The following is a 24,587-nucleotide window of genomic DNA, read 5'->3' as shown; positions in this document are numbered from 1 at the left end:
ATACGTGTCATTAAACCTGACAAAGGGGGGGGGGGGGGTTGATTTTTCTGAATAATGAGGATTAAAACAGCAGTATGCGTGCACTTTTGGCAAATGATAACTATATTAAAGTTTCCCTAAATGAGATTAATGGTGCATATCAACGAATCAGGGGCTTTATTAATGATTTATTTATTGATGGATGCATTGATGTTCATTTATTCAATTATTTTTCCAATTCCCACCCCCTTACTCCTATGATGTTTGGGTTGCCTAAAATCCATAAAATTCTGGATAATCCTCCTTTTCGTCCCATAGTTGATGGCAGACAATCCATTACATATGGGTGTGCGAAATTTATAGACACCAAATTGAAGGAGGCCTTGAAAAATGAGACCCAGATCTGTAAGGATTCGTGGGCATTTTTTTCCTGAGAATTTCAATTTCCTGACAATCGATGTCCGTGACTTATGTACAGTTATACCTCAGGACATCGGTTGTGAATGGATAAGGGAATTCTTGTTGGAACAACGTATTGATGGTTCATGCATTGACCTTGTGATTTACTTATTGGAATTGGTACTTAACAACAATTACTTTATGTTTGATAAAGAATTTTTTCTACAGAAAACGGGTGTTGCCATGGGTTCTCCCTGTGGGGCCACTTTTGCTAACACTGTGATGGCCTATTAGGAAAAACATTTCCTTTTTCAGGATAATGTATTTCAGGAGAGGACTGCATGGTACACCCATTATTTGGATGACATTTTTATCCTTTGGAAGGGGGATAAAACTTCAGCTAATTTATTTATTGAACATATTACTGAATTTACTAATTTTTTGGAATTTACTTGGGAGTTTCAAATGGACAGAACTTTTTTAGATGTTGAATTGAGTAAGGATCCCTCTTTGAACAGGTACACTTCTAAGATTTTTAGAAAGCCAACCTATTTGAACGCATTCCTTCACTACTCTAGTTGCCATCCATTTCCGCAGAAGAGAGCGGTTGTTAAGGGCCAACTTGTTCGGGCTGCAAGGATGGTTTCCTTGGAATGCGATTTTATAGATGAATGCAACCTGTTGAGAGAAATGGCTATGGTCTATGCACAAAATTATTCTCTGTTTACCTACAAAACCAGAAGACAAGGTACACCTCAGTCTGAATACAAATCAAATCTTTTAAGAAACAGTACCTATCTGTGATGCTTTATTAGTTAATTTCATTCTGAAACATATTTAATCATTAAATAAACATTAACTTTAAGTACACAGAAGCAACATCCAAGAAAAAAGCACAAATGGTGACAAATGTAAAAGTAGCAGCCATTCTTTTTCTGCACATACTGGAAAGCAGGGCTGCCAGCTTGTGAAAAGTTCGACATATGTAACAGTTAGGATTTGCAATATAAATCATAACTCCAGTAACCCTCATTTTCTGAAAACCTTGCAATAAAATAAGTTGCCATCAGAGCCCATTACATCAAACCACAACAGTAACAGCTCATTCCATTGCACATATTCAATGCAACTCTTATACAAGGGGCAACCCTACCACCACTCTGAACACAAGCAGCATTGTTCCCCTAAACCCTCTTACAATCCACTCTGAGGACATGCAACCATAAGGTAGGTTATAAACCTTGTTTAACTGGATGGGACTGTACGGCTGAGGTGTACTTACTATGATCACACAAATGAAAATCCAGAGAAATACTATGTCACCTAAAGTATATAATATTGAGCCTTGACATAAGTGCTGGCAAGCCAGGTACAAGCAGTGGACCCTCTGTCCGAAAAGCCAACCAGCAGGATGAAAGCAAACTGACACTAACCTGCCCTTCTCATTCTAAAAGAACTGTGTGGGAACTAGTTATGCTGCTGCTGTTGTCACCTAGTTAAAATTAAGGAAATGCCAAAGTCCCTATCTTAGGAATCTTATGAGTGTGTCTTTGTAGCTGGCACCTTAGCTCTGTATGATTGCTGGAACTCTGCGGGGATCTGAATGGAGCAGAGAAAAGTGGTAGGAAAAAAGAAAGCTATAAAAGATGCCAGCTTTGTGACAAAGAAAAAACATGACTAGGGCTCTGTGACTTTGGCTCAACAGTGGTCCTGAGTGTTGGAGCAGCCTACCATGAACAGAAGATAATAAACAGACCAGGAGAATGTTGGAGCAGCCTACCATGAACAGAAGATAATAAACAGACCAGGAGAATGGTGGCAAGTTTATTTCCAGAGCTCAACTGGCAGATGTTATGGAAGTGTGCTGATATACTAACAAGATTGGCACTTGCTTTTCTCAAAGACTGCAAAGTAATCTAACCAGGGCTTGAATGGGCAAAACCACCTACTTCCTTGTAGCCCTGCCAAACAGAGAGGTGAGCAGTATGCAAAACCAAAACAGCTACAGCCTAGAATATGACACAAGTCTCCAAAAAACAGTGTCAGACTACCGAATGTGGTGACTTTACTTGGATTTGAAAAAGCAGTTTTCTCCTGCAGTGGGCACACACACAATGATGGGAAAATTCAAGACAACAGCTTAGCTAAGGACTAAGCATTGATGTGGAAAGTAATCAAAACAATACAACCCAAAAGGAAAGCGATGCAAAAATTAAGGCACAGAGGTGCAGTAGGTAGTGTTGTATCACAGTGGTTTTCCAGTTGAGATCTTGGCCAGGGGGCCTTTTGTGCAACGTATGCAGTTCTTCCTTGTGTCCACATGAGTTTTTTTCTGAATGCTCTGGGTTCTTCCCACATTCCAAAAATGTGACAAAGGTGAACTGGCAATCCACTAAATTGCTTGTAGGTGTCCATTATTGTTTGTGTGTGCGTGCGTGTGTGTGTGCATTTGTGCATGCCTGCACTCACATTTGCATCCTACAGTGGGTTGGAGTCCCATTCAGAATGAGTTTCTATGCCTTGCATCCAACCAAGTGCTTGGAAAAGCTCCAGTTCTTCCACAACCCCACACTGGCTTAAGCAGATAAGAAAGAATCTGTATAACATCAGATGCCTTCAAGACACAAAACTTAAATGTTTAGGGTCTTATCTGCTGAAGGTGTACCTATAATTATGGTAGTAACACTTTTCAAAGACTTAATACAGTGCTAGCACAGCTTAGGAGATGCTCTCAAATTCATGGTTCATGTCAAAAAAAAATTCTAACAAAAATCTAAAACTCACAAAGGACACAGCAGAACTTCCATCAGAAAGACTGGCCAGCAGCCAATGTGAAAATGTCACTCAAAATAACACCACAAGCAAAAGATCTGCACAACTGGAAACCAAGACCACAACTTCACAACTAAGCTCTCAATATTTTACACACATGGAAATTAAAGGGAAGCCACTAAAAAACAACCATAGCAGCAAACATTAACAGAGAAAACTATCACAGAATAAATATTTTGCTTACCCATGCAAAACTCCTCCACACCTATTACACTATATTGCTGCTACAATGATCTTAGAAGAGGTAAAAAATGTGAATACAAAAATAATGATGTTACTCATCAGTGAATTTAACAACTTTTTAAAATGAACTGATATTAGAGCGAGGAACTTTCCTACAATGTTTAAGGAAAAAACGTTTCATCGGAAGAGGAATTTTTGAACAACTCTTTAAAGAAGAATGAAGTTCATATCCAACTGAATCTTCAATCACAGCTTGTAACATCTGGAATGGAGTAAAGACGACAAATATGCTGTGTTGGAAACACTGTTATAAGCATGGTGAAAGTGCTGATTTACAACTTGTTGGAAGTGCTGGATTCCACATCATTATAAACCGCAGTTAACTCCTTACACTGGATACCAATCAGACCTGAACTTATAAGAAACATTCCATCTTACACAGATGTACAGTGGTCATCAGGACGAATCTGGGCCTGCAAAACAAAAATAGATATTGTAAAGATAAAACTGCATAGCAAAAAAACCCGCCAAGACCACTGAGTAACAAGTTGAAAAAGTACAGTCGTGTGACGATACTCTCACAATAACTGGATAACTGCTGCAGTAAGGTTATGTCCCACACTGCAAACATCTGCAGGATGCAGGGTAGAGAAGGAGAACAATCTGCATTGCCTTCACTACCATGCAGATTATGGTCTCCTTCACTACCATGCATCCTGCAGATGGTATTGAAGGAGAACATAATCTGCATTGCCTTCTCTTCCTTTTAGAGAGGAGGGTTACATTCCTGCATCCCTACTATTTGAGAAGGAAAAAGGGGTCCCCTCATCCCTTCTAAACCCCTACTCAAGCACCCAGTAAGGGCACTCCCAGTAGAAGTGCCCCTATACAAACTAGTTCTAATCACCAGAAGTCATCAATGAAACTAGTAACTTAAGACAGATTTTCAGAAACCAGTACCAAAAGAGGTAACTTAAATATAAATATCCAAATAGCTATTATATCAGTCCATAATGGTAGGGATAAAACAGATTACCTACTTCAGACCAGTAAGTATTAACTACGTAGCTGGCAAATATATTCTTCCAAAATGTGTGTGCCTCAATCTTCCCATCTTGGATCCATAACAAAATGGATTTACATAACACATTCCCTTCTGGTTCTAATTTCATACAATTCTACTCCAAAGCTACTGATGCCCCGATTTCTACTCTCTCTGTTGATGTCATGCACCTCAATCATTCATATTCAGGAATCCTAAATGGTCGGAGATATCCAGATATTAACCCATATAAAGGCTACCTGACAGCCAACTGGCTGTAGGCTAGAACTTGTATTTTGCACATAATATACTCTCATCTCAAAAGAATTAAATAGAAGTGCGGTCAGGGATTGGTCCTTGAATCATTTCTGCAACTCATTTAAGATATTTCTGGAAAAAATAAGGAATTTTACAGATGACTGCATGCAGTTGTGACATCCACTAGTGAGCAAGCCAGTTCACAGAACATCCAGATGTTTTGTTTTGATCAGCAAATAATGGGTTAAATTTAATGTTTAAAGCTTGTAACCTCAGCATATTTGTTTTGTTTTAATAAACCAATTTAAACTTGTGGCAGCAAAAATGAGTTTCACTGGCATTCTCTGGCATCAGAAAGTCTATCACAGAACCATTTTCCTTCTTCTGATGCCCAGAAATCTCCTAACAAGCATAAAGTAAAAACTTTCCCCATCTTCTACTCCAAAAGTCAGGTCAGACTGATAAACTGGCAATGCAGTCAGAGAGACACTGACATGCTCACAAACTGCAAAACGAAAGAACTAAACAGGGGTAAGACACACAGATGTGCCAACATCTAGGAGGGAGGGGGAAAGAGTGCCAAGCTCTGAAAATTGCGCCAAACATCAGGCTTTCTGTGGCAAAAATCTCAAACCTGAAGTCTAATGCAACAGTGATCTATACAGGAATATCCACCATTTCATATAACAGGAAAAATTCCTTCTTAAGGGAGATGGTAGAAAGGAGAGGATGAGATTCAATATGGATGTGACCATCACGGATCATTATTTTCCTCTGTCCTTTTTCTCCCCATTGCAAGTAGTCCATCATGTACTCTCAAGTATCTTTCATTGTGAGAAGGGCACATGTGATTAGGTAGTAATCAGGGCCTCCCTTAAGTTACTATAGTCCCTGCAGTTATCCTTGTTTATCACTGATCACTCAAGTAAAAGTATTGCTATGGCAAGCTCATTTTGTCATATTTGTGTTTCCACACACACATTGTTGCTTAGCAAATTTTGCATGCAACTTGGCCTAAAATATTTCTTGGGTAATAATCCAGAATCCAACAGATGTCATCAGTGCTACCAAACTGGGCAGCCACACACCCCAAGATGGACGAGTCGGCAGTAGGCCCTCACACTTCCACCTTCCCCAGCCATCTTCACCAGTGCTAACTGATCATAGGTCATCTGGGTCACAGTCAAGATTTCATCCTGTGCTGTGATGCTGGCACTGACTACTGTTGAAAGGCACATCTTGTCGACTGAGAACTTTTGTTAACGCTGCTGGGATTTTGTTTTACAGATTTTTCTGTAGAATTATTTTATTTAAAATTCTGATGTCTGATCTGTGAGCACTTGTTTAATGCTTCTTTATTCTCTCCCAACTCTTAAAAATAGTGATGGAAAGCTAAATAAACTGCTTTGATCTAAAGAAGCATCCAGAAGGCACTTCTTGGTAAGGAAAGGACTGTATTCTAAGTGAAGCACATCTTCTAGACAACCCAACAGCTGGCATCAGTGGTGTCATAACCAAATTTAATACTGTGGACAGTAATCTTATCAGCTGTTAGTGTTAGCTGAGATGCATTCTCTTGTTCAGAAATGCCTCGAGTAGGTCTTCCAATCTCTTTCCTCCCCTTGGCCTGGTTCCCCTTTCTCTCCCTATCTGACAACAGTCTACATCAGACCACTGGGTACTTTCAATTATCAGTCACAGTTATTTTACATTCTAGAAATCTCTTCCCCACTTCTCAGGTCTTCGTGAACCTCCTCCAGGCCAATTTAATCACTTTTCTGTGGTCCTACAAGATCTACTGGATCAGAAAATCATTCAACCTGCTCCAGAATCCCAAGGACCAGGGTTTTACTCCAGGATGTTTCTGGTTCCCAGAATAAAAGGGCCATGGAGACCTATCCTAGACTTCTCCTTTCTCAACACCTTTCTAAAGATCCCTTCTTTCCAGATGCTTTAACTCAGGACTGTTTCCTCTCTTGCTTCCACCGGTATTTCTAGTCTTACTAGACCTAAAGGATGCCTAACTTCATATTCCCATTTACAGTCTCTTGAAGAAGTTTTTGTGTTTCTCTATTTCTTCTTCTCATTCAGTTTTTTTGCTTTGCCCTTTGGTCTTTCTACAGCCCCAAGAGTATTCATCAAATGTCTGGCATCTGTGACAGCCATTTGCAGGCTTCAGGGAATCCAGACATTCCCATATCTGGATGATATGCTTCTTCAGGCTCCCTCCCAATCCAGGCTTCTTCAGAATCTACCCTTCACCATGTTTCTTCTGCACAGTCTGGGATTCACCATCAATCACAAGAAGTCAGTTCTGACTCCTTCTCAAGACCCCATTTTCTTGGGTTGCAGAATGCAAACTATTCCAGTGTTGGCCTCTCTTCCTTCTCCCAAAGTTCTGTCCCTGACAACCTACTTCCAGTTTCTGCTCCTTTTCAATCACTCCTGCAATGAATTTCTCAGAGGCTTTGGGGTTCATGGCATCTACCATTTACATCTAGAACATTTAGAGTTATGGGTTCCATACTCAAACAGGCATAATACATTCACCATTGTAGTTACTGTGCAGTGTAATTCTCTACCCATAGGAAGAGTACAAAAATAGCACCTGCCCTCATGGGAAGATCATAAGCCCTACAAGTCAGCTGTAGCAAAGTCTGCCCTACTCCTTGACTGAAGGTCCAACTTGTACTGCTTAGAAAAGATTCACACTTTTGCACGTGGATTCACAAACACATTGAGCTGAAACATTCATCGAAATCGCTGCTGTAGTTGCAGCTGCCTTGCTAGAACAGGTTCTGATTTGCCCCTCAAAGTGTTTCACCCACCGAATTCACAATAAAGGGTGCTGTAGCTTGCTAACCATTTTGATAGTGTCTGCTTAAGACCCTGGCCTTCCCAGTTTGTCTGGCATGAAGGACAAAAATAACTGCTCAAATTGTCTGAGACCTAGTTCTTGTCAGGTAATACCTATACTACTTATGGAAATCCAGAACATGCAAAATCCTTAACTTCATTGTAGCACAGAAAAATGCAGTTGAAAAGTTTGCTGAAATGCAAGCTCGTTTATTGCTTTTAGCATGAAGGAAGGCTTAGCTCAGAGCCTCATTCTGCTATGAAAGTTAGTACAATGCTCTTTCCACACACCAGTCAATGGAGTTCATACTCTTCCCAGACCTCGACATGAAGTAATAACCACTAAAGATAAGGCTTTGAAGACAAGAACGCAATTAACAATGAGCAGTTATGCTCAAAGGGGACAGTGTTGGCCAACTACTTTATGACAAAAGTTAACATCACAAAGAGAAGGGACAGTTTTCCAAGTGGTTTTAAGGGTAGAAACTCAAAGAATTAACTTTACTGTTGAATGGGTCACAGAGGAGGCAAGCTGTAATCGCAGACTAATGTACCTTAGCTAAAAAGTAAGAACAGCCCTTACTAAAGAATTCTGCCAGGACTTCAGCCTCTTGTGCTCTGGAGAGTGATACCTACAAACTTGCACTCCTGCAAAAACTTTTTTCAGTTAGCAGAATTCACTGCACTTTCTCTGAGAAATGATCCTTGAAAGGGATCAGGATAAGGCCATCCCTCCTGCTACATTCAAGCTCTTCATGCCGAGATGCACCAGCGACCCTCCCTCTAGGGTAGCAGGACACAGTCCTGAGGAAACAAAGTGGGTAGCTTTCTACTCATTTAGACTATTTTTCTATTTTACCTATTTGTTGACTGAGTAAGCCCACTGGACACAACTGTCCCTTTACTTGGATGACCCAAGAGCACTGTCTGGTTAAGTGACTAGCTCAAGAGTCACACATCAGCAAACAGAGGTGAAAGAAATCAAATCTTGTACCCCTTTGGTTCATTAATAGTTAAGGACTTGAGTCTTCTGCATTAATTGTCAGATAAAAATGGAAGCTGAGAATCATAACCTGGACAACATGAAGCAGCTCATTAACAGATCCTAGCCTTTACTCTCCAAGATAACGGATAGACTAGAATGAGAGAACCACTGCTGACTGGGTTACAGAGGAGATACCAAAATGAACTTTGCCCCATCCATTCCAACCTTCTGAAGCACTTTGAGGATTAGGGGAATGGGTGGGAAGGTGCAGAGGATGGCTCCTTTCCAGTGATGGAAAACTCATTTACTGCTTATACTTCCCTGCATGGGCATCCGGAACAAAATTTCCTCAAGAAGTGGTTGTTCTCTAAAAACAATAAATAAATACATACATACATACATACATGCATAGAGCTGGTTCATCTCTGAGCAAACAAGTCGGTCTCCAAGTTACTCAACCTTTTGAACATGCTCTGGAAGACGGTGCGATTCTGTCCCAACTCACAACTGTTCAGCTTGGGTGTGAAAATTAAATACAGAATACCTGAAGGTTAAGGCTCAGAACACTGGCCATTTCCCAGGTTGTCACTTCTAACCTCCACAGTAAGTATGGGTGGGTCCTAGCTAGTCAGTTTATATACCACATCAAAGGAGATGTTTTGAAAATTCTTATGGATATGATTAGAGCAGTCATTTTCTTCATTTTTTCTGTGTGATTGTTCTGCCTCCTGTGCTTGCTGACACTCAAGCACCCCCCCAGCATGACATGGCCCATTCATCACCTTAACCAGGAATTTCATCCAGGATTAGGGTAAGAGTTTGTCTGAGGCTGCCATTATTCAGAAAGCCATCAGGGTGTTTTATGTACTTGTCAGCAACACAGATGTAAGGAAGCCTTTGCATTGTCCTAAACCCCACCTCTGGGTGGGGTAGGGTGTGCAATCTGCATCACCACTAGGCCTACAAAACTAGCCCCATGCGAATGTATATGCTTCTGCACACCCGAGTTGAAAGCTACCAGGAGTAGTAGCTTAGTGAGACAAACATCCACTTCACAGGCCAAGACCTACCATCACCACTCGTCCTCTGGTGTGTGTGACCAGCTGCACTCCTCTCCTCCCCTCCCCACAGGATGGGTTCTCCTATCTTCCTTTGCCAGCTCTATCAAACACATGCATCACTAATCAAACTCTGGACACCTTGGCCATAGCTGAAGCTTCCAGGGTGATGTGCCTTCAGATCATAAATATACTCCAGGTGCCCCAACACTGAGTATATCCTTGTGGGCCATCAAACCAAGAGAGATATCTATAATCAGTACTATCCACTGGTATCTTCTGGATAGTCCTCCTCCTCCTTGTCTTTTGTTTGCCTTTACCTTTGCCTCAGCCCATTTCCCAGTCCTACTTCTTTCCTTTGTTTATTTGACATTTCTTGACCGGGTTAGTCTGTCTGAGCTGGCATGCTTTTTCAGCGGTGGCCAGGGGAGAAAATCTCCAAAAGACAACTTTTAAACAGTAATAATATATGTAAATTCTCAAATACAGACCTAACAAATGATAAAATTCACAGTATAGTTTTGAGAAAAAGTAAGTTTCATTAAGAAGTATAAAACTGAAATTATCAGGAGTGGAACTTGGAACATAATTTAAAAAAAAAAAGAACTCTGAAAGTAGGGCAGAAGAAGATAAGTAAGAAAGAAGTTATGTCTTACCATAACATTCCATCTGTGTTGTTCATCTTCACCAATCCTTGACTGTGGATTTGGTTCCAAACCCTCAGAACAGACTTGGCCGTTATTTTCCAGCTCGCTCTCTCCAAACTCTCGAGCTCAGCTCTACCCATAATGCTCCTCACAAAGATAACCTCAGATCGAGTTTGCCAGATGGCAGGATATAGCCACAATTTTAGATCATCACACAAATATATACATAGAAAAAATATACAAAGACGACAAGGCCATCTATGGATTCCTGATGAGAAACTGGATCAGAATCAGTGAGGTCTACTAATAGCTTAACACGGGAGATGGTGGGAGGGTATATGTCAAGGATTGGTGAAGATGAACAACACAGATGGAACGTTATGGTAAGACAACTTCTTTATCTGATGTTCTTAATCTTCACCTAATCCTTGATGGTGGGATAGAATCCCTAGCAACTTATGAACCTTGGGAGTTCTCAAAGAAGAATATTCCGAAGCACCATAGAGCCAAAGGATGTTCAACTTCTCGAGATTTGATCTAGTTTGTAATGTGCAATGAAGGTATGGTGAGAGGACCAAGTAGCTTCTGCACAAATGTCATCTAGAGAAGCTCTTGCATGAAAAACTGCTGATGTGGCAACAGCCCTTGTAGAATGAGCTCTGTTTTGTGGAGATGAAGTCCTTGAGATTGATAGGTGAAAGAAATACAGTCTCTCAACCACTTAGCCAAAGTAACTTTGGAGACTGCACAACCCATTTTTAAGGCAGAGAAGGACACACTTGGTCAGATTTGCAGAATTCTTTAGTTTTGTGGAAATAAAAGCACAACTGTCTATGAACATCTAGCAAATGCAGAGCATATTCTCCTTTATTGGTAAAATTAGGGAAAAAAGTTGGTAAATGTATGGTCTGGTTAATATGGATTTAGTAACCCCTTTTGGAAAAAATTAAGAATTTGTTCTAAGTTGAACTCTGTCTTTGTGAAAAATTAAATAGGGATATTTGTATGATAAAGCCTGTAATTCAGAGACTCTTCTTGCCGAGGTGATGGCTACTAGAAATAAAGTCTTCCAAGTCAAAAATTTTAATTGACAAGAATCAGCTGGTTCAAAAGGACTTTGGATCAACGCTTGCAGGACTGTTGTTAAGGTCCAAGGAGGAAGCGGACCTTTAACAGGGGATCCTAACAAGGACAACCCTTTCAGGAAGGCTCTGGAAAGCTTATGGGACTTTACTGAAGAGTCATTGAACCCGGTATGAAAACTAGAGATTGCCGCCAACTGAACTTTTATAGTCGAAGCAGAGGAAACAGACTAAGAGTATTCAAGAAGTCCAATATGTATTCAATTGAGACATTGAAGGGATCAAGTCTCTTATTTAAAGCCCATGTGGTACATTTTCTCCATTTGCTCAGGTACAGTTTTCTAGTTGTAGGTTTGTGGTGTGCAATAATAATACGTTTGACGGGTGATGACAGAGAGGCTTGCTTGGCTATCATGGGAATTGGAGAAACCACACAGTCAGTTTGAGGTGCTGCAAGTTGGGGTGAACCATGCCTTCTGGGTGAGTAAGCAGGTTTGGAACCGGGCCCAGAATCCATGGCTTCTGTAGCAGATGAGGCCAAAGAAAGGGAAAACAGACTTGTCGAGGCCAGAATGGGGCAATGAGGATCATGGTATTCTTTGTCTTTTTTGCTTTCTTCAGAAAATGAGATTAACAGAACTGGGGGAAAAGCATATAATAGACCGGGCAGCCAATTATGTAGAAGAGTGTCCTGGGTGACTCCCCCGGTGGAGGGATTAGGGCAAAGTAACTTCTGCATTTGTTGTTCAGGGGAGAGGCAAAGAGGTCACAGCAAGGTTGGCCCAATCGATGGAAAATCTCGTACGCCACTACTGGACTCAGGGACCACTCATGAGGCATGAGAATAGTCCTGCTCAATTTGTCCGCTATCACATTTGAACTTCCTGGAATGTGCGTTGCTATGAGAAAGCAGTTGGAAGAAATCGCCCATTTCTACACTGAGTGCCTCTTGACATAGTGAATATGATTTGGTTCCTCCTTGTTTGTTGATGTGCCAGACCACTGACATGTTGTCTGTTTGAATTGCAACTGTTCCTAGAGGAAGGGGATCCTGGAATGCTTGCAACACCAATAGCACTGCCCTCATCTCTAGAACACTAATGTGCAGATTGGCCTCCAATTGGGACCATATGCCTTGGACTCTCTTTCCCAGATAATGCCCCCCCACCCTATCTGGGAAGCATTCGTGGTCATTATGGCTTGGTGTTGAGGTACAGAGAAGGGCCAGCCCAGGAGAATCTGATCTGAATGAAGCCACCATATTGTCTGCAGAGGTTGATTACTAAAATTTGGTAAAGACATTGGTTGACGAGTTAGAGACCACTGTACTGCTAGTAACCACTGTAGTTATAGCATGTGGAATCTTGCTAGAGGAATAAGAGTGATTGTGGCAGCCATTAAACTCAAGGTTTGAAGAATTAATCTCGCTGGGGCTCTGTCATTCTGAACAATCTGTCTCACCAGAGCCTTGATGTTCAGTAGTCTTTCTGGAGGAAGGGAAGCTATCCCTGACATAGTGTTTAGTTGCGCCCCTATGAATTCCAAACGTTGTGAGGGTTGCAGCTGGGATTTTTTTGAGATTTACTGAAATGCCTAGAGATGTGCAGGCAGACAGACAAGGTATAGTCTCTTGCTATTTCTAAGTGATGCCTGGTTGTAGTAGTGAGGAGCCAATCGCCAAGATATTGGAATACTCAAAAACCTTGCAGTCTGAGATATGCTGTAACTACGGCCATGCATTTGGTAAACACCCTGGGGGCTGTGGTGAGTCCAAAGGGCAGTGCTCTGAATTGGCAGTGACTGGCCCCTAGTCAGAAGCATAGAAACCTTTTGGAGCTTTTCTCCATCTTTCTGTGGTAATAAGCATCCTTGAGGTCCATCGAGCTCATCCAGTTGCCTTTTTACAAGAAAGGAAGTATGGTTTATACCGAGACCATCCGGAATTTGGTATGGTGGACTGATTTGTTGAATCGGCTGAGATCCAAAATCGGTCTCCAGTCCCCTGTTTTTTTGGGCATTAAAAAGAATCTTGGGTAAACCCCGGATCCTATCTGGTCTGGTGGGACTTTTTGGATGACTCTTGTTTAGCAGCTTTTGGATTTCTAAAGCTGCTGCCTTCCCTTTGATTGGGTGGAACATCTGGGAGTTTTCTCTGAAGTTTGGGGTTCACGAACAAGGGGATTTGGTAACCTCTGGATATTATTCCGAGCACCCATTTGTCCAAAGTTACTGTTTGCCAAGCTGGCAGGCACAGGGATAATTACCCCCCCCCTCCTGACTGCCTCCAGAGGAAGACAGTCGAGCATCCCTTCAGGGATGCTGATAGGAAGTACCAGAGAAGAATTTCCTGGACCCCTGATTCTGCGGTCCATCCAGCTCCTAGGGCAGTGCCTTCCATTGTTTCCCCCTCTGCCCAGGGGGAAATCATTACCACGAGTCATAGGAAGGCCCTTTGGATTTCATGAACCATAGTCTCCCACTACTCTGATTCCTCAAGTAGGGTCTTTGAGGAGGAGAGAAACATATGCCCACGGCAGATAGGGTCTTACCATCCTGCTCAATTCTGGTCAGAGTTTCCTTAACTTTTGGGCCAAAAGGGGTACATACGTCAAAGGGTGCTTGACGAATGACACTTTGAATGGCTCTGTGAAGTCACATAAGCGCATCCAGGAATGCCGTCTGATGGCTATACCTGAACCCGCTGCTCTGGACGTCCCTTGGGCTGCATGTGCTATAAGGCTCATGGACGAATTGGAGATGGATTTGAGAGCCGCAAGCTGGGAGGAGACCTTATCCTGAACCTCTGCAGCTACTGCTCCTGCCAGAGTGTTAGAAAGTTCCTTAATTAAGTCTCTTTGTAACCTGGTAAAGTTTGCCAAGTATTTCAACGACCTTAGCCCAAAGGTTGTTGAAGCATAAACACGCTTCCCGAATCTATCCAAGGTCCCGGACTCCTTGTTAGGAGGATGGATATTGCAACTCTCTTCTGCGAGTTCTTTCTTAGTGGCTGCAGCTACCACCACAGCATCAACAGGGATTCTTTTGGAACAATGTGGTTCCTCCTTTGGTGCAGACAAAATACGGTCAGGCCTTTTGGGAATAAGCTCTATGGTGTCGGGTATATCTTCCAAGCCCGCTGGGCGATCAATTTCACCAGTTCGTCAGCGAGCGGAGAAATCCAAGAGGAGGGTTGGGAGCGAAAGGCCTCCAGGTAGCTTGACTCCTCCGTGGAAAGTTGAATGGACAACCAGTCACCCCTCAGTTTCAAAATTTCAAGGATGTCCCCGAAGGAACCATCTTCAGGGGGTGACATTGGGGAACCTTCGCCTTCATCAAAGTCAGTATCCTCAGTGTAGGACTCCTCTGGGGAGTCGAGGTGCTTCCTCTTGCACTTCTTCTTCGCAGGGACTTCTTCAGGGGGAAGTTCCGGAGAAGATTCCTAAAAGGTAAACACCAGGGTGGGGGTTACCTGAGGCTTTTGCACCCTCTGTCTGGGGGGATGAATCAATGGCAGTTCCGGCCGAGAGGAATGGGAAGATATTTGCCCAAACAGGGAAGGCAATGACTGGGAATCCACAAGGGATAGCGCACACTCCAAGATACAGAAGGCAGCCCATTTCCCCCATAGAGGAGTGGGAGCCCAGAACAGAAAATGACTAGTTCGGATCCGGGGTCACACCCCGCACCAAGGAGACCGCCTCTGCACCTGGAGCCTGAGTCTGAACTATAAGGGCCGATGCTCCAAGAGGCATGGATGGCTCAGACGGAGCCAAACAAACATCATGCATCACGGAACTGACCGTCAAGTCCCAACCCTGGGAGTCTCCTGGTGCAGAAGATCCAGAGAAACTCAAGGTTGCAGTCGGAACCGAATATGTGAAGGCTGTTGGATCAGAGGACTCCAAGGGCTCAGACAGAGTTGGAGGAGGAATGTATGTAGGTGTCACGGAATGAGCAATTTCGATGCCAGCTTGGCTTGGAACTGAAGTTAATCCTCTTGCCACTAGGAGCTGATCCACTAACCTCAATGTCCTGTTCCGATAAACTTTTAGTAGACCTCACCGATACTGTGGAAGGAGATCTGGACCATCTGACTTCAACGAAAGGAGTGTCCTTAAAGGGGTCGACAGAAGGGGAGTATGACGTCCTTGGTAAAATAGGCAACTCTGAATGTCCTTGGTACTGACTGCTCAGTCGGAACTGATGCCGATGCATCAGTGTGTTCCAAAGGTGTCTTGCTAGGCACCGACAATTCTAACAATGCCAAAGAACATTTCAGAGCTGAAGAAGTTTTAGAAATTTTTCTCATCGGTTCCGAAGAGCTGAGAACCAAAGGAAGTCGCTCTTTTGAACTGTGGGAAGAAGTTCCTGCTTCCCCAGTTTCCTCTTAAGATCCAGAAATGGCCTCGTCGAAAGGAGATTTTAACAGGCCTGTCAACAAAAGCTTATTCTTTCTTTTCATAATGGTATGGGAGGAAAATCCATGACAAATAGCACAATTTTCTTGCAAATGTATTTCACCTAAACAATATACACAGGGTATGCTTGTCAGTGTGGGGCATTTTCCCCTAACACTTGGTACATCTCTTGAAACCTGAAGAGCCCTTGGGTTTCGCTGGAGAGTGTTTCTTGTCAGACATATTTGAATTAAGAAGGCTAGAAGATAATTAGAGAGAGAGATTTTTTTTAAAAAAAAAAGGCAAGGAAGCAGCAAAATACAAACGATGGTAACGAGAATACCCTAAGGGTAAAGAGAGAGAGAGAAAGTTACCAACAATGGTAAGTAGGAGAAATACCTCACGGTAAGAGAAAAAAGGGTTAGAGGAGGAGTGGGTAGCTTAGATAAGGTAGATAGAATTAACTACTACAGATTTTATAGGTAAAAATATAGAAAATAAGTTTTATAATTCACAAATATTTGCCAAGACTCGAGAGATAATGAAAGCACATCTGGTCTGCAATGCGGCAAATGAGATCTTGGGTAATCTCTGTGAGGAGCATTACGGGTAGAGCCGGGCTCGAGAGTTTGGAGAGCGTGAGCTGGAAAATAACGGCAGAGTCAGTTCTGAGGGTTCAAAACCAAACCCACCATTAAGGATTAGGTGGAGATTAACAAAATCAGATGAAGTGTTAAGCAAGAGGAAGGACAGATGAGGAAGAGGACATATGTCTAGGATCAAGTATTAGTTATTATGCTACAAGATAGCATGGAGAGAGAGAGAAGTAAGAGGTATCAAAAATAGTACAGGGGGTAAGGTTTGGGAGGTGTAAAGATGAGAAGTAGGTAGTACAAATAGTCTATCTATTTAAAGATCTTGTATCTTTATAGCTATATCTATTTAAATTGACCCATCTTGGACTGCTTAGTAGAAAGCCATTGCTTCTACTATACATGGGGATGAATAATTAAATAACTGTTTAACAGACTCCATGGTACCACCCTCCTCTTACAGCATTCTGAAAATGTTTTGTGAAGGGAAACCAAAAAAGCAAATTCTTGTCCAGGAAGCCTCTCATCAACTGCTCACTTACATCTTCAGGCAAAGACTAAAATTCGGAGTTGAACATGTAACTGCACTATTAATAAAGGCATGAGTGGAATCAAGATGAAGTTAGATCTCAGGCTTCTCCATTTCAGAAGCTGTTTGCATAAGTCTAATAATTACATCCTTTCAAGGCATTATTTTGTACCTTTGAAGCCATACCTTCAGTTTGCCTGCAGATGCCACTTAGCACCTTGTAATGTGGGTCTGTCAGTTTTTTGCTCTAAAATCTAGGGTCACAGAAGCATAGATCTTTTTACCATATCTATCCACGGCCCTTCTATCCTTATCATTAGGGGGGAATTCTGAGCACTGGACTAAGCTTTGAGCCTCTGACAACATCCATGGAAACTACTGTGGTAGCCACTTTGATGTTTCTGTGCAGACACTTGAAGGACCTTTCAATGCTGTAAAATCTATCAGGCTTCTTGATGGCTATGAATCCAGCTCTAAGGAGACTTAATTGAAAAATTTTTCAACACCCTGAACAATGCAGGTATTGGAAGCAAAGGTATGGGCTTCAGTCCCTCAAATCACAAGCAGTTCAGATGGCTTCTGTGGGATGTAGACAGCCTTGAACCACATTGTAAATGCTCCTTCATTAGGTTGGGAATGTCTCCAAATTAGACATTTTCATAGAGGGAGCAGTGATGAAAAGGTGGTCTCCATATAATTGGTGTACAAATCAAATGGAGAGGAGATCTGCGAAATAGCAAATGATGGGGCTGCGTCCACTTTTGTATGGGAGATCACTGTGTCAGTTAAACACTTCTGCAGTGCCATGGGTGACTGATGTAGATACGATCTGGCTGAAAATCTCTATGGTCCCAGATGTTCTGTGAGTGTCACAGATAAAGCCACTTTAAAGTTACATGACAGACAGTGACAGCACCTCCAGAGTGGCAATCTGGTGTGGTTTTCCCCATTTTCAAAAAGGAGGAAAGCAGGTGCCTGGGTACTGGAATGGTGAGTCCATCTGAGATTTGAGCATCAGATTCACAAGCAGTAAAGTGTTGATTTTATTCCAGTTACTTAAACAGTTGATCATCTCTTTGTATTTGCATAAACTCTGGAGGTGTTGTGTAAGTTTACCAGTAAAGATCACACATATTTTGTGGACAAAGGAAAAGACACACAAACTTTTATCCTGAAATTACTTTGTAGGGGTGTTAAAAAGTACAGTTTTGTACCTACCATAAATGTAGATGTTCGAGTGTTCACCCTGCTGCAGTCATCACACTTGGGTTATCCTGTCGTCAGGCGGTCCCGCAGTCAGACGGATTTCCAAAGTCTTGGTCCGATGTCGGTTGCTGTCGCCTCATCCCGGACGTCAGGTGCCCTCAAAAAGGTGATCCAAATTAGTACCAAAAGGTGAGACCACTGTACAAACACAAAAAACCCTTCAGCTATAAGCAAATACATCAGTAAGGCATAGCAAAAATTTAGCCAGTAGATCAGAGGGGTTGGAGGGAGGGTAACCTGGACTGCAGCAGGGTGAACACTCGAACATCTACATTTATGGTAGGTGCAAAACTGTACTATGTTCATCGTGTTACCCTGCTGCAGTCATCACACTTGGGTTGAGTCCCAAAGCTAAGGAAGGGTGGAGGCATCATAGAGAGTTAGTGGAGGCAATGAGGCCCTGCAGAACTGCAGTGGCAAAGCCTGCCCTAGACTTAGAATAAAGAGGTAAGTGATAGTGTTTGGTGAAGGTGTGTACAGAACTCCAAGTTGCAGCTTCTAAAATCTCCTTGGTAGGAACCCCCCTAAGAAAGGCTGTAGAGGTAGTTGTTGCCCTAGTAGAGTGGGATCTAATGGTAGGAGGAACTGGTTTCCCATGATGGGTATAGCAGAATCGTATGCAATGGCCTATCCATTTAGAAATGGTTTGCTTGGATATGGCCTTCCCTTGAGAAGCTGTAGCATAGGAAACAAAGAGCTGGTCAGTTTTTCTGAAAGCCTTAGTTTTATCCAAGTAGTATCGAAGCTGCCTGTGAATGTCCAAGGAATGCAGGAGTCTCTCACCTTTGTTCTGTGGATTGGGGAAGAAAGTGGGTAGATGGATGGTTTGATTTAAAGCTACACTGGAAACCACCTTAGGCATGAAGGAAGGATTAGTTCGTAGAGAAACTCTGTCTTGATGAAAAATGAGGAAAGGTTCCACTGCCATAAGTGCCTGTAATTCTGAAACTCTCCTAGCAGAAGTTATTGCCAGGAGCAGGGCAGTCTTCCAAGATAGGAACTGAAGGTCTGCAGAAAAAGCTGGTTCAAAGGGAGGAAGCGTTAGTTTTTCCAGAACAAAGTTGAGGTCCCATGTTGGTGTAGGAGCTCTTCTTCTCGGTGGTCTAATGTTTTTTGCCCCTCTGAGAAACTGCCTTAGGAGTGGATTTGAAAATAAAGGTGGATTTGTGTCATAGTGAGCTGAAATAGCTGAAGCATGGATTTTAATTGAGGAGAAGGAAAGTCCTTTATGCAACATCTCAGCTAAATACTGCAGAATGTGAGGCATATGAGGCTGAGTTGTGTCTTGGCCTTTAGCTTGGTTCCAAGCAGAAAACCTTTTCCATTTATCCAAGTAAGCCTTCCTGGTGCTTGGCCTCCTGGCTTCTAGAATAACATCCAGTACTGCTTGTGAAAGAGGGGCTGGTTGGATGCTTAATTGATTTGCCATGCAGCCAGGTTTAAGGTTTTGATCTGGCTGTGTAGAATCTGCTTGTCTTGTTGCGTGAGTAAATGAGGTATTTGAGGCAATATCCATGGTGGGCTGTGAGCCATATTCTTCAATTGCGGGTACCAGTGCTGGCGTGGCCAGTCTGGGGCTATGAGAATCATTCGAGGTTTCTCCTTTTTGACCTTCAAAAGAACCTTTGTGAGAAGAGGTAATGGAGGAAAGGCATATGTTGTGAGGTTTTTCCAACTGAAGGAGAGAGCGTCCACTTTCCAAGCTTGATGGTGGAATGTCCTTGTACAAAATTTTGTCAGTTGGTAGTTTTGAGGACTGGCAAACAGGTCTATATTTGGTAGGCCCCATCTTTGAGTTATCATTGCAAATATTTGTGGGTCTAACTTCCACTCATGGGGATCTTTGATGTTTCTGCTTATGTCATCTGCCAATGTGTTTTTCTGTCCTGGCAGGAAGTGAGCTTGTAAATGGACTTGGTAGGCCAGAGCTGTGTTCCATAAGATTAGTGCTTGCCTGCAAAGAGGGTAGGAATGTGTGCCCCCTTGTTTGTTTATGTACCACATTACTGTGGTGTTGTCCGTCTTTATTGCCAGTTGTCCAGGCTGTAGTAGATCCTTGAAGGCTGTCAGAGCTTTCTGTACAGCTAGCATCTCTTTTTGGTTTATGTGCAGTTTTCTTTGTTCTGCAGTCCATAGGCCTTGAATGCACTGACCTGCCATATGTGCCCCCCAGGCATAGTCTGAAGCATCTGTTGTGATAGTTTGCCTGGGTGGGGGCAAAGTGAAAGGCTGACCCTTGTTGAGGTGACATGCCTGTGCCCACCATAGAAATTCCTGTTGAAGGCAGAGAATGAGAGATCACTGTGTCCAAGCTGTGGCTGTGTTGAGACCATACGCTTTTTAGGTACCATTGTAATTTCCTCATATGCAGTTTTGCAAATGGTATTATCAGAATGCAAGATGCCATGAAGCCCAAAGCCTGCAGAATTTTTCTTGCAGTTAATTGGGTCTTTGTTGCCATTGTCTTGAAATATTGAGTCAGTTGTAATTGCTTGTCTGGTGTAAGATAAGCCTTCTGGGCTGTTGTGTCCAAGCTGGCACCCAGGAATGTCATTTTTTGTGAGGGTACTAGTTTTGACTTCTTTTTGTTTACTGTGTACCCCAGACAATTTAGTAGATGCTTTACAAAAGCCAGATGTTGTAAGAGAATGTCTTTTCTTTCTGCTTGGATGAGGCAGTCGTCCAGGTATGGATATATTTGAATTCCTCTTTGTCTGCAGTATGCAATTACTGGTGCCAGGCATTTTGTGAATACTCTGGGTGCAGTAGATAAGCCAAAGGGCAGTGCAGAGAATTGATAATGGGTTGAACCTGCAATGAAACGGAGGTATCTTCTGCAACTTTGTCTGATAGGGACATGCAGGTATGCCTCCTTGAGGTCCAACGTTACCAGCCATGCTTCCTTGCCCAACATGGGAAGTAGCTGCTGTAGTGTTAGCATCTTGAATTTGGGAACTTGTAAGTGTTTAGAATTGAAAGGTCCAGAATTGGTCTCGAAGCATTTTCTTTTCTGGGAACTAGGAAGAGTCTTGAGTAAAATCCTTGGCCTTGCTCTTGAGTTGGTACCCTTTGAATGGCTCTCATGGCCATGAGAGATGTAATTTGTTTTTGAGCCTCTGCCCTTTGATTTTGTGGCAGGTTTGGCATTCCTCTTTTTATTGGCAAGGTCTGAAAGTGGAATCTGTATCCTCGTAAAATTATGTCTAGGACCCATTTGTCCTTTGTGACCATGTGTCAGTCGTCTGCAAAAAGTGCTAGTTTTCCCCTCAGGGGGGCTGACAAAAGAGCTTTGTTTGGCCAGCTGAGGTGCAAGTCATTGAATTTGCCTTCTGGTGGGTTGAGACCTGTCTTCTCCTCCCTTCTGGGTTGGAGTGCCCCATTGGCGAGATTTATACTGAGCTTGTGGTTGTCCTCTGCCCCTTGGTTGCCTGTATTTACCCCTCTGAGGCCTGTCAGTGGCTGGAAAGGACCAATTTTTTGTTGGCCAGTTTCTGCTGAAGCGAGGGGGTTGCACCTGTAGGAAATCTTTGACTGTCTGCATTGATTTTGCCTTATCTTCCATTTTCTTTAAAACTTCTTCTGCTTTAACACCAAAAAGAACATCCTGCTGTAAGGGAGCATCTAATAGTTTTGCTTTAACATGATCAGGCAGACTTTGTTCCTTTAACCAGGCATGCCTATGTATAACTGAACCAGTGACAGCTGCTCTGCAGGAGGCCTCTAAGGAATCAAACCCACATTGTAAGGTATGTTTGCCCACCTGCTCGGTGGCGTGCAACAAATCCTGTACTTCTTTCAATTCAGGTTGTTGGGGTAGGGTGGTTTATCTTTTGTTTTAACTGAGAGATCAGAAATTGCTGATATTTAAGCATATGAAATTGACAGTTTAGAGCTCTCATAGCTAAAGTGGCTGAGGTGTAAACCTTTTTCCCCCATCTGTCTAGTGCTCTTGAATCCCTTTCAGAAGGTACTGGATTTTTAGCCATGGAAGCTTTAGCCCCCTTGGGACCCTGGGAGATAGTCTCTGGGTCAGCTACTGGGCTTTTGTAAAGAAATTTGTGGGAATCAGGAACTCTGTAGTATCTGTCAGGCTTGGCCGGGGCAGGAGGCAGAGAGTCAGGGTTGAAACTGGATTCTAAATAGACATCATCCACAATGTCCAAAACAGGAGGGATGGCTAAAGGTCTGTGTTGGGGGAGTAAAAGAAACTCTCTGAGCCTTTTCTTGGAATCAGAGTAATCCTGACCTTCCCAGTGAAAATGTTCCCTCATAGGGTGTAAAGTTTCCCCAAAAGAGTAATCTTCTGGAGGGGAAGCTGAGGGAATAGAGTCCTCAGCATCAGAATCTTCATAAGGAGAGAAGGAACAGTCTTGGTCCTCAGAGGAATCCGAAGAAATAGACAGTTGTTCAGAGGAAGCAGATTCTTCCTCTTGTCTAGGCCTTTTGTCAGGAGGAGTCTGAGAACCGCTGATAAGAGAAATCAAATCTTCAGCCATCTTGAGCATCTGTTTCTTAGGCATAGGGCCTTGAACAGGAGACTGAAGTGAAGCCTTTTTCAATTTGGAAGGAGTCTTCGACTTGGGAAACGTTTTGACTGTAAGAGTCGTTGGTCTGAAAACGCCTTCAGAAGGCGATGGTGTTTCAGAAGCACCGACGTCCTTGGAAGGTAAATCATCGGTAGGGCCTGTAGTAAAAGGCTGCATCGGCCTAGTACATTCAGTTAAAAAATCCGTTGCGGCCTCAGGTTCCTGAACTGCGGTAGTCAGAGGCTGCATCGGAGCCTCACTGATAACCGGAGAACTGGAGACCAGATCAACTGAGGCCTCGGAATCGGGCTTAGGCCTGGGCTGTCGGTTCTTATCCCTGCGCTTTTTGTGCACGCCGGTAGTAGGTAGCTCTGACAGCACGTTATAATTAAAATTTCTGCCATAAAAGTGTCGTGCGAAATCAAATAGTCTTTTAATAGTACGTTTATTAAATCTAGCACAAAAACGACAAGAAGTGACGTCGTGATCAGGGCCTAGGCAAGGTATGCAATAAGAATGAAAATCCTTATGAGGTATTTGCTTTCCACAAGAAATACAATTGTTAACTTTTTCTGACATCGGTCTGAGGCAAGTAAAGTTTCCCCAATGGGGTACTTAGCTTTATAGAAGACTTCGGTCTGAAATTTGAAAATCTCAGGAGTCGACCGACCGGCACTTGCGAACTGCTTCTGCTTCGGGCACCGCGCGGCAAGAAAGACTGAAGAAAATGGCGTCGGTTGCAATATATGTACCCCTGGCGCACTGACGTCAGGGATGAGGTGACAGAAACCGACGTCGGACCAAGACTTTGGAAATCCAGCCGACTGCGGGACCGCCTGACGACAGGATAACCCAAGTGTGATGACTGCAGCAGGGTAACACGATGAACATCAGTATGGAGTCTAATGGCTGCTGCTGTACATCATTCAGTCACAATGATGTATACTCGCATTCTCAGTGTTAAGGTAAATAATATGTTCAAGGGGGCATACGACTCCATCAAGGAAGCATCTTATCGCCCTTCCTATTTGTGATTTTCATGGACATAAAATTAAGGTATACAACAAATCTGGTTAGTATCCAGCATGAATACATGATTGATGATTTCTAATGTTTATAGAAGATGCTGTCTTCTTCGTTTCAAGTGACTCTGGTTTCCTGTATGCACAGGTGCACATGTGCCAAGTGCAATATAGCTGGGATAAGAATCAGCGCCAGCAAATAATCACAAATCATGGCTCTCTCCTACAGAAGACTGAAATGCTCTCTATACGTGACAGGGAAGAAGGTACCCCTATGTGGGGGAGTTTAGGTATCGTGGGATCTTGGTGACATTGTGAAACTGACGAGGACAAAGGCACAACAGAAAGCAGTTCTGAAGTCTTTCTACCATACTGTGGTTATGAAGCAATGGAGGTTTACGGAAAAAAACAAAACAATTTAGTGATCATTCTAAGCCTCATTCCTAGCTATGCTTACAAGACTTGGTTAGTGGCTGACAGGTTGATACCAAAGACACAAGTGACAAAAATGAGGTTTCCTCACAAGGATGGTGGGCTCACTCTCCATGAACAATTGAGGAGCTCAGCAACCTAGGAAATTCTCAGTGTACATCCACTGAACCTCTGGATTAAGAAGAGCAGCAGAGATATAATATATTGAGTTGGATGCAACTCATCTGCTTACTCTAATACTACCAGGCTGAGTTGTCTGCCCAAAAAACACACTTTTTCAAAGTCCAACTGTAAGAGGAGGGTGCTACCCCTTACCCCCCATATTTAAAACTATTGAGGTGTGGGGGTTAAGGGAGTGTCATTCCTCCTTACAAATGGGATTTATGGTAAGTACTATAGAACCATACTCTTGTATGCAACATGATCCAGTGACTTTTGCAGTGGTATGGCTTCCCAACAAGAACTTGGATAAAGTATCTTAGTAGATGCTTTATTTGTAGT

The 24,587-nt window shown here is 42.8% G+C and overlaps 1 protein-coding gene across 2 annotated transcripts in view; it reads right to left on the bottom strand.

Annotated features, from left to right (window-relative positions):
* Positions 1-1,173: 1,173 nt before the first annotated feature.
* Positions 1,174-24,587, bottom strand: part of PRKAG1 (protein kinase AMP-activated non-catalytic subunit gamma 1) — a 525,734-nt gene continuing 502,320 nt past the window's right edge. For both annotated transcript variants that reach the window (XM_044083782.1, XM_044083783.1), the window contains exon 13: positions 1,174-3,866. In XM_044083782.1, the coding sequence (XP_043939717.1) occupies positions 3,850-3,866 (17 nt within the window). In that variant the 3' untranslated portion in view covers positions 1,174-3,849. The remainder of the gene's footprint in view (positions 3,867-24,587) is intronic.

Source organism: Protopterus annectens, chromosome 9.part0 (assembly GCF_019279795.1).
Source record: "Protopterus annectens isolate FY-2018-M chromosome 9.part0, PAN1.0, whole genome shotgun sequence".
NCBI classification, from domain to species: Eukaryota; Metazoa; Chordata; order Ceratodontiformes; family Protopteridae; genus Protopterus; species Protopterus annectens.
Note: the sequence above shows the minus strand (reverse complement) of the source record. Positions and strands in the feature narration are given on the sequence as shown.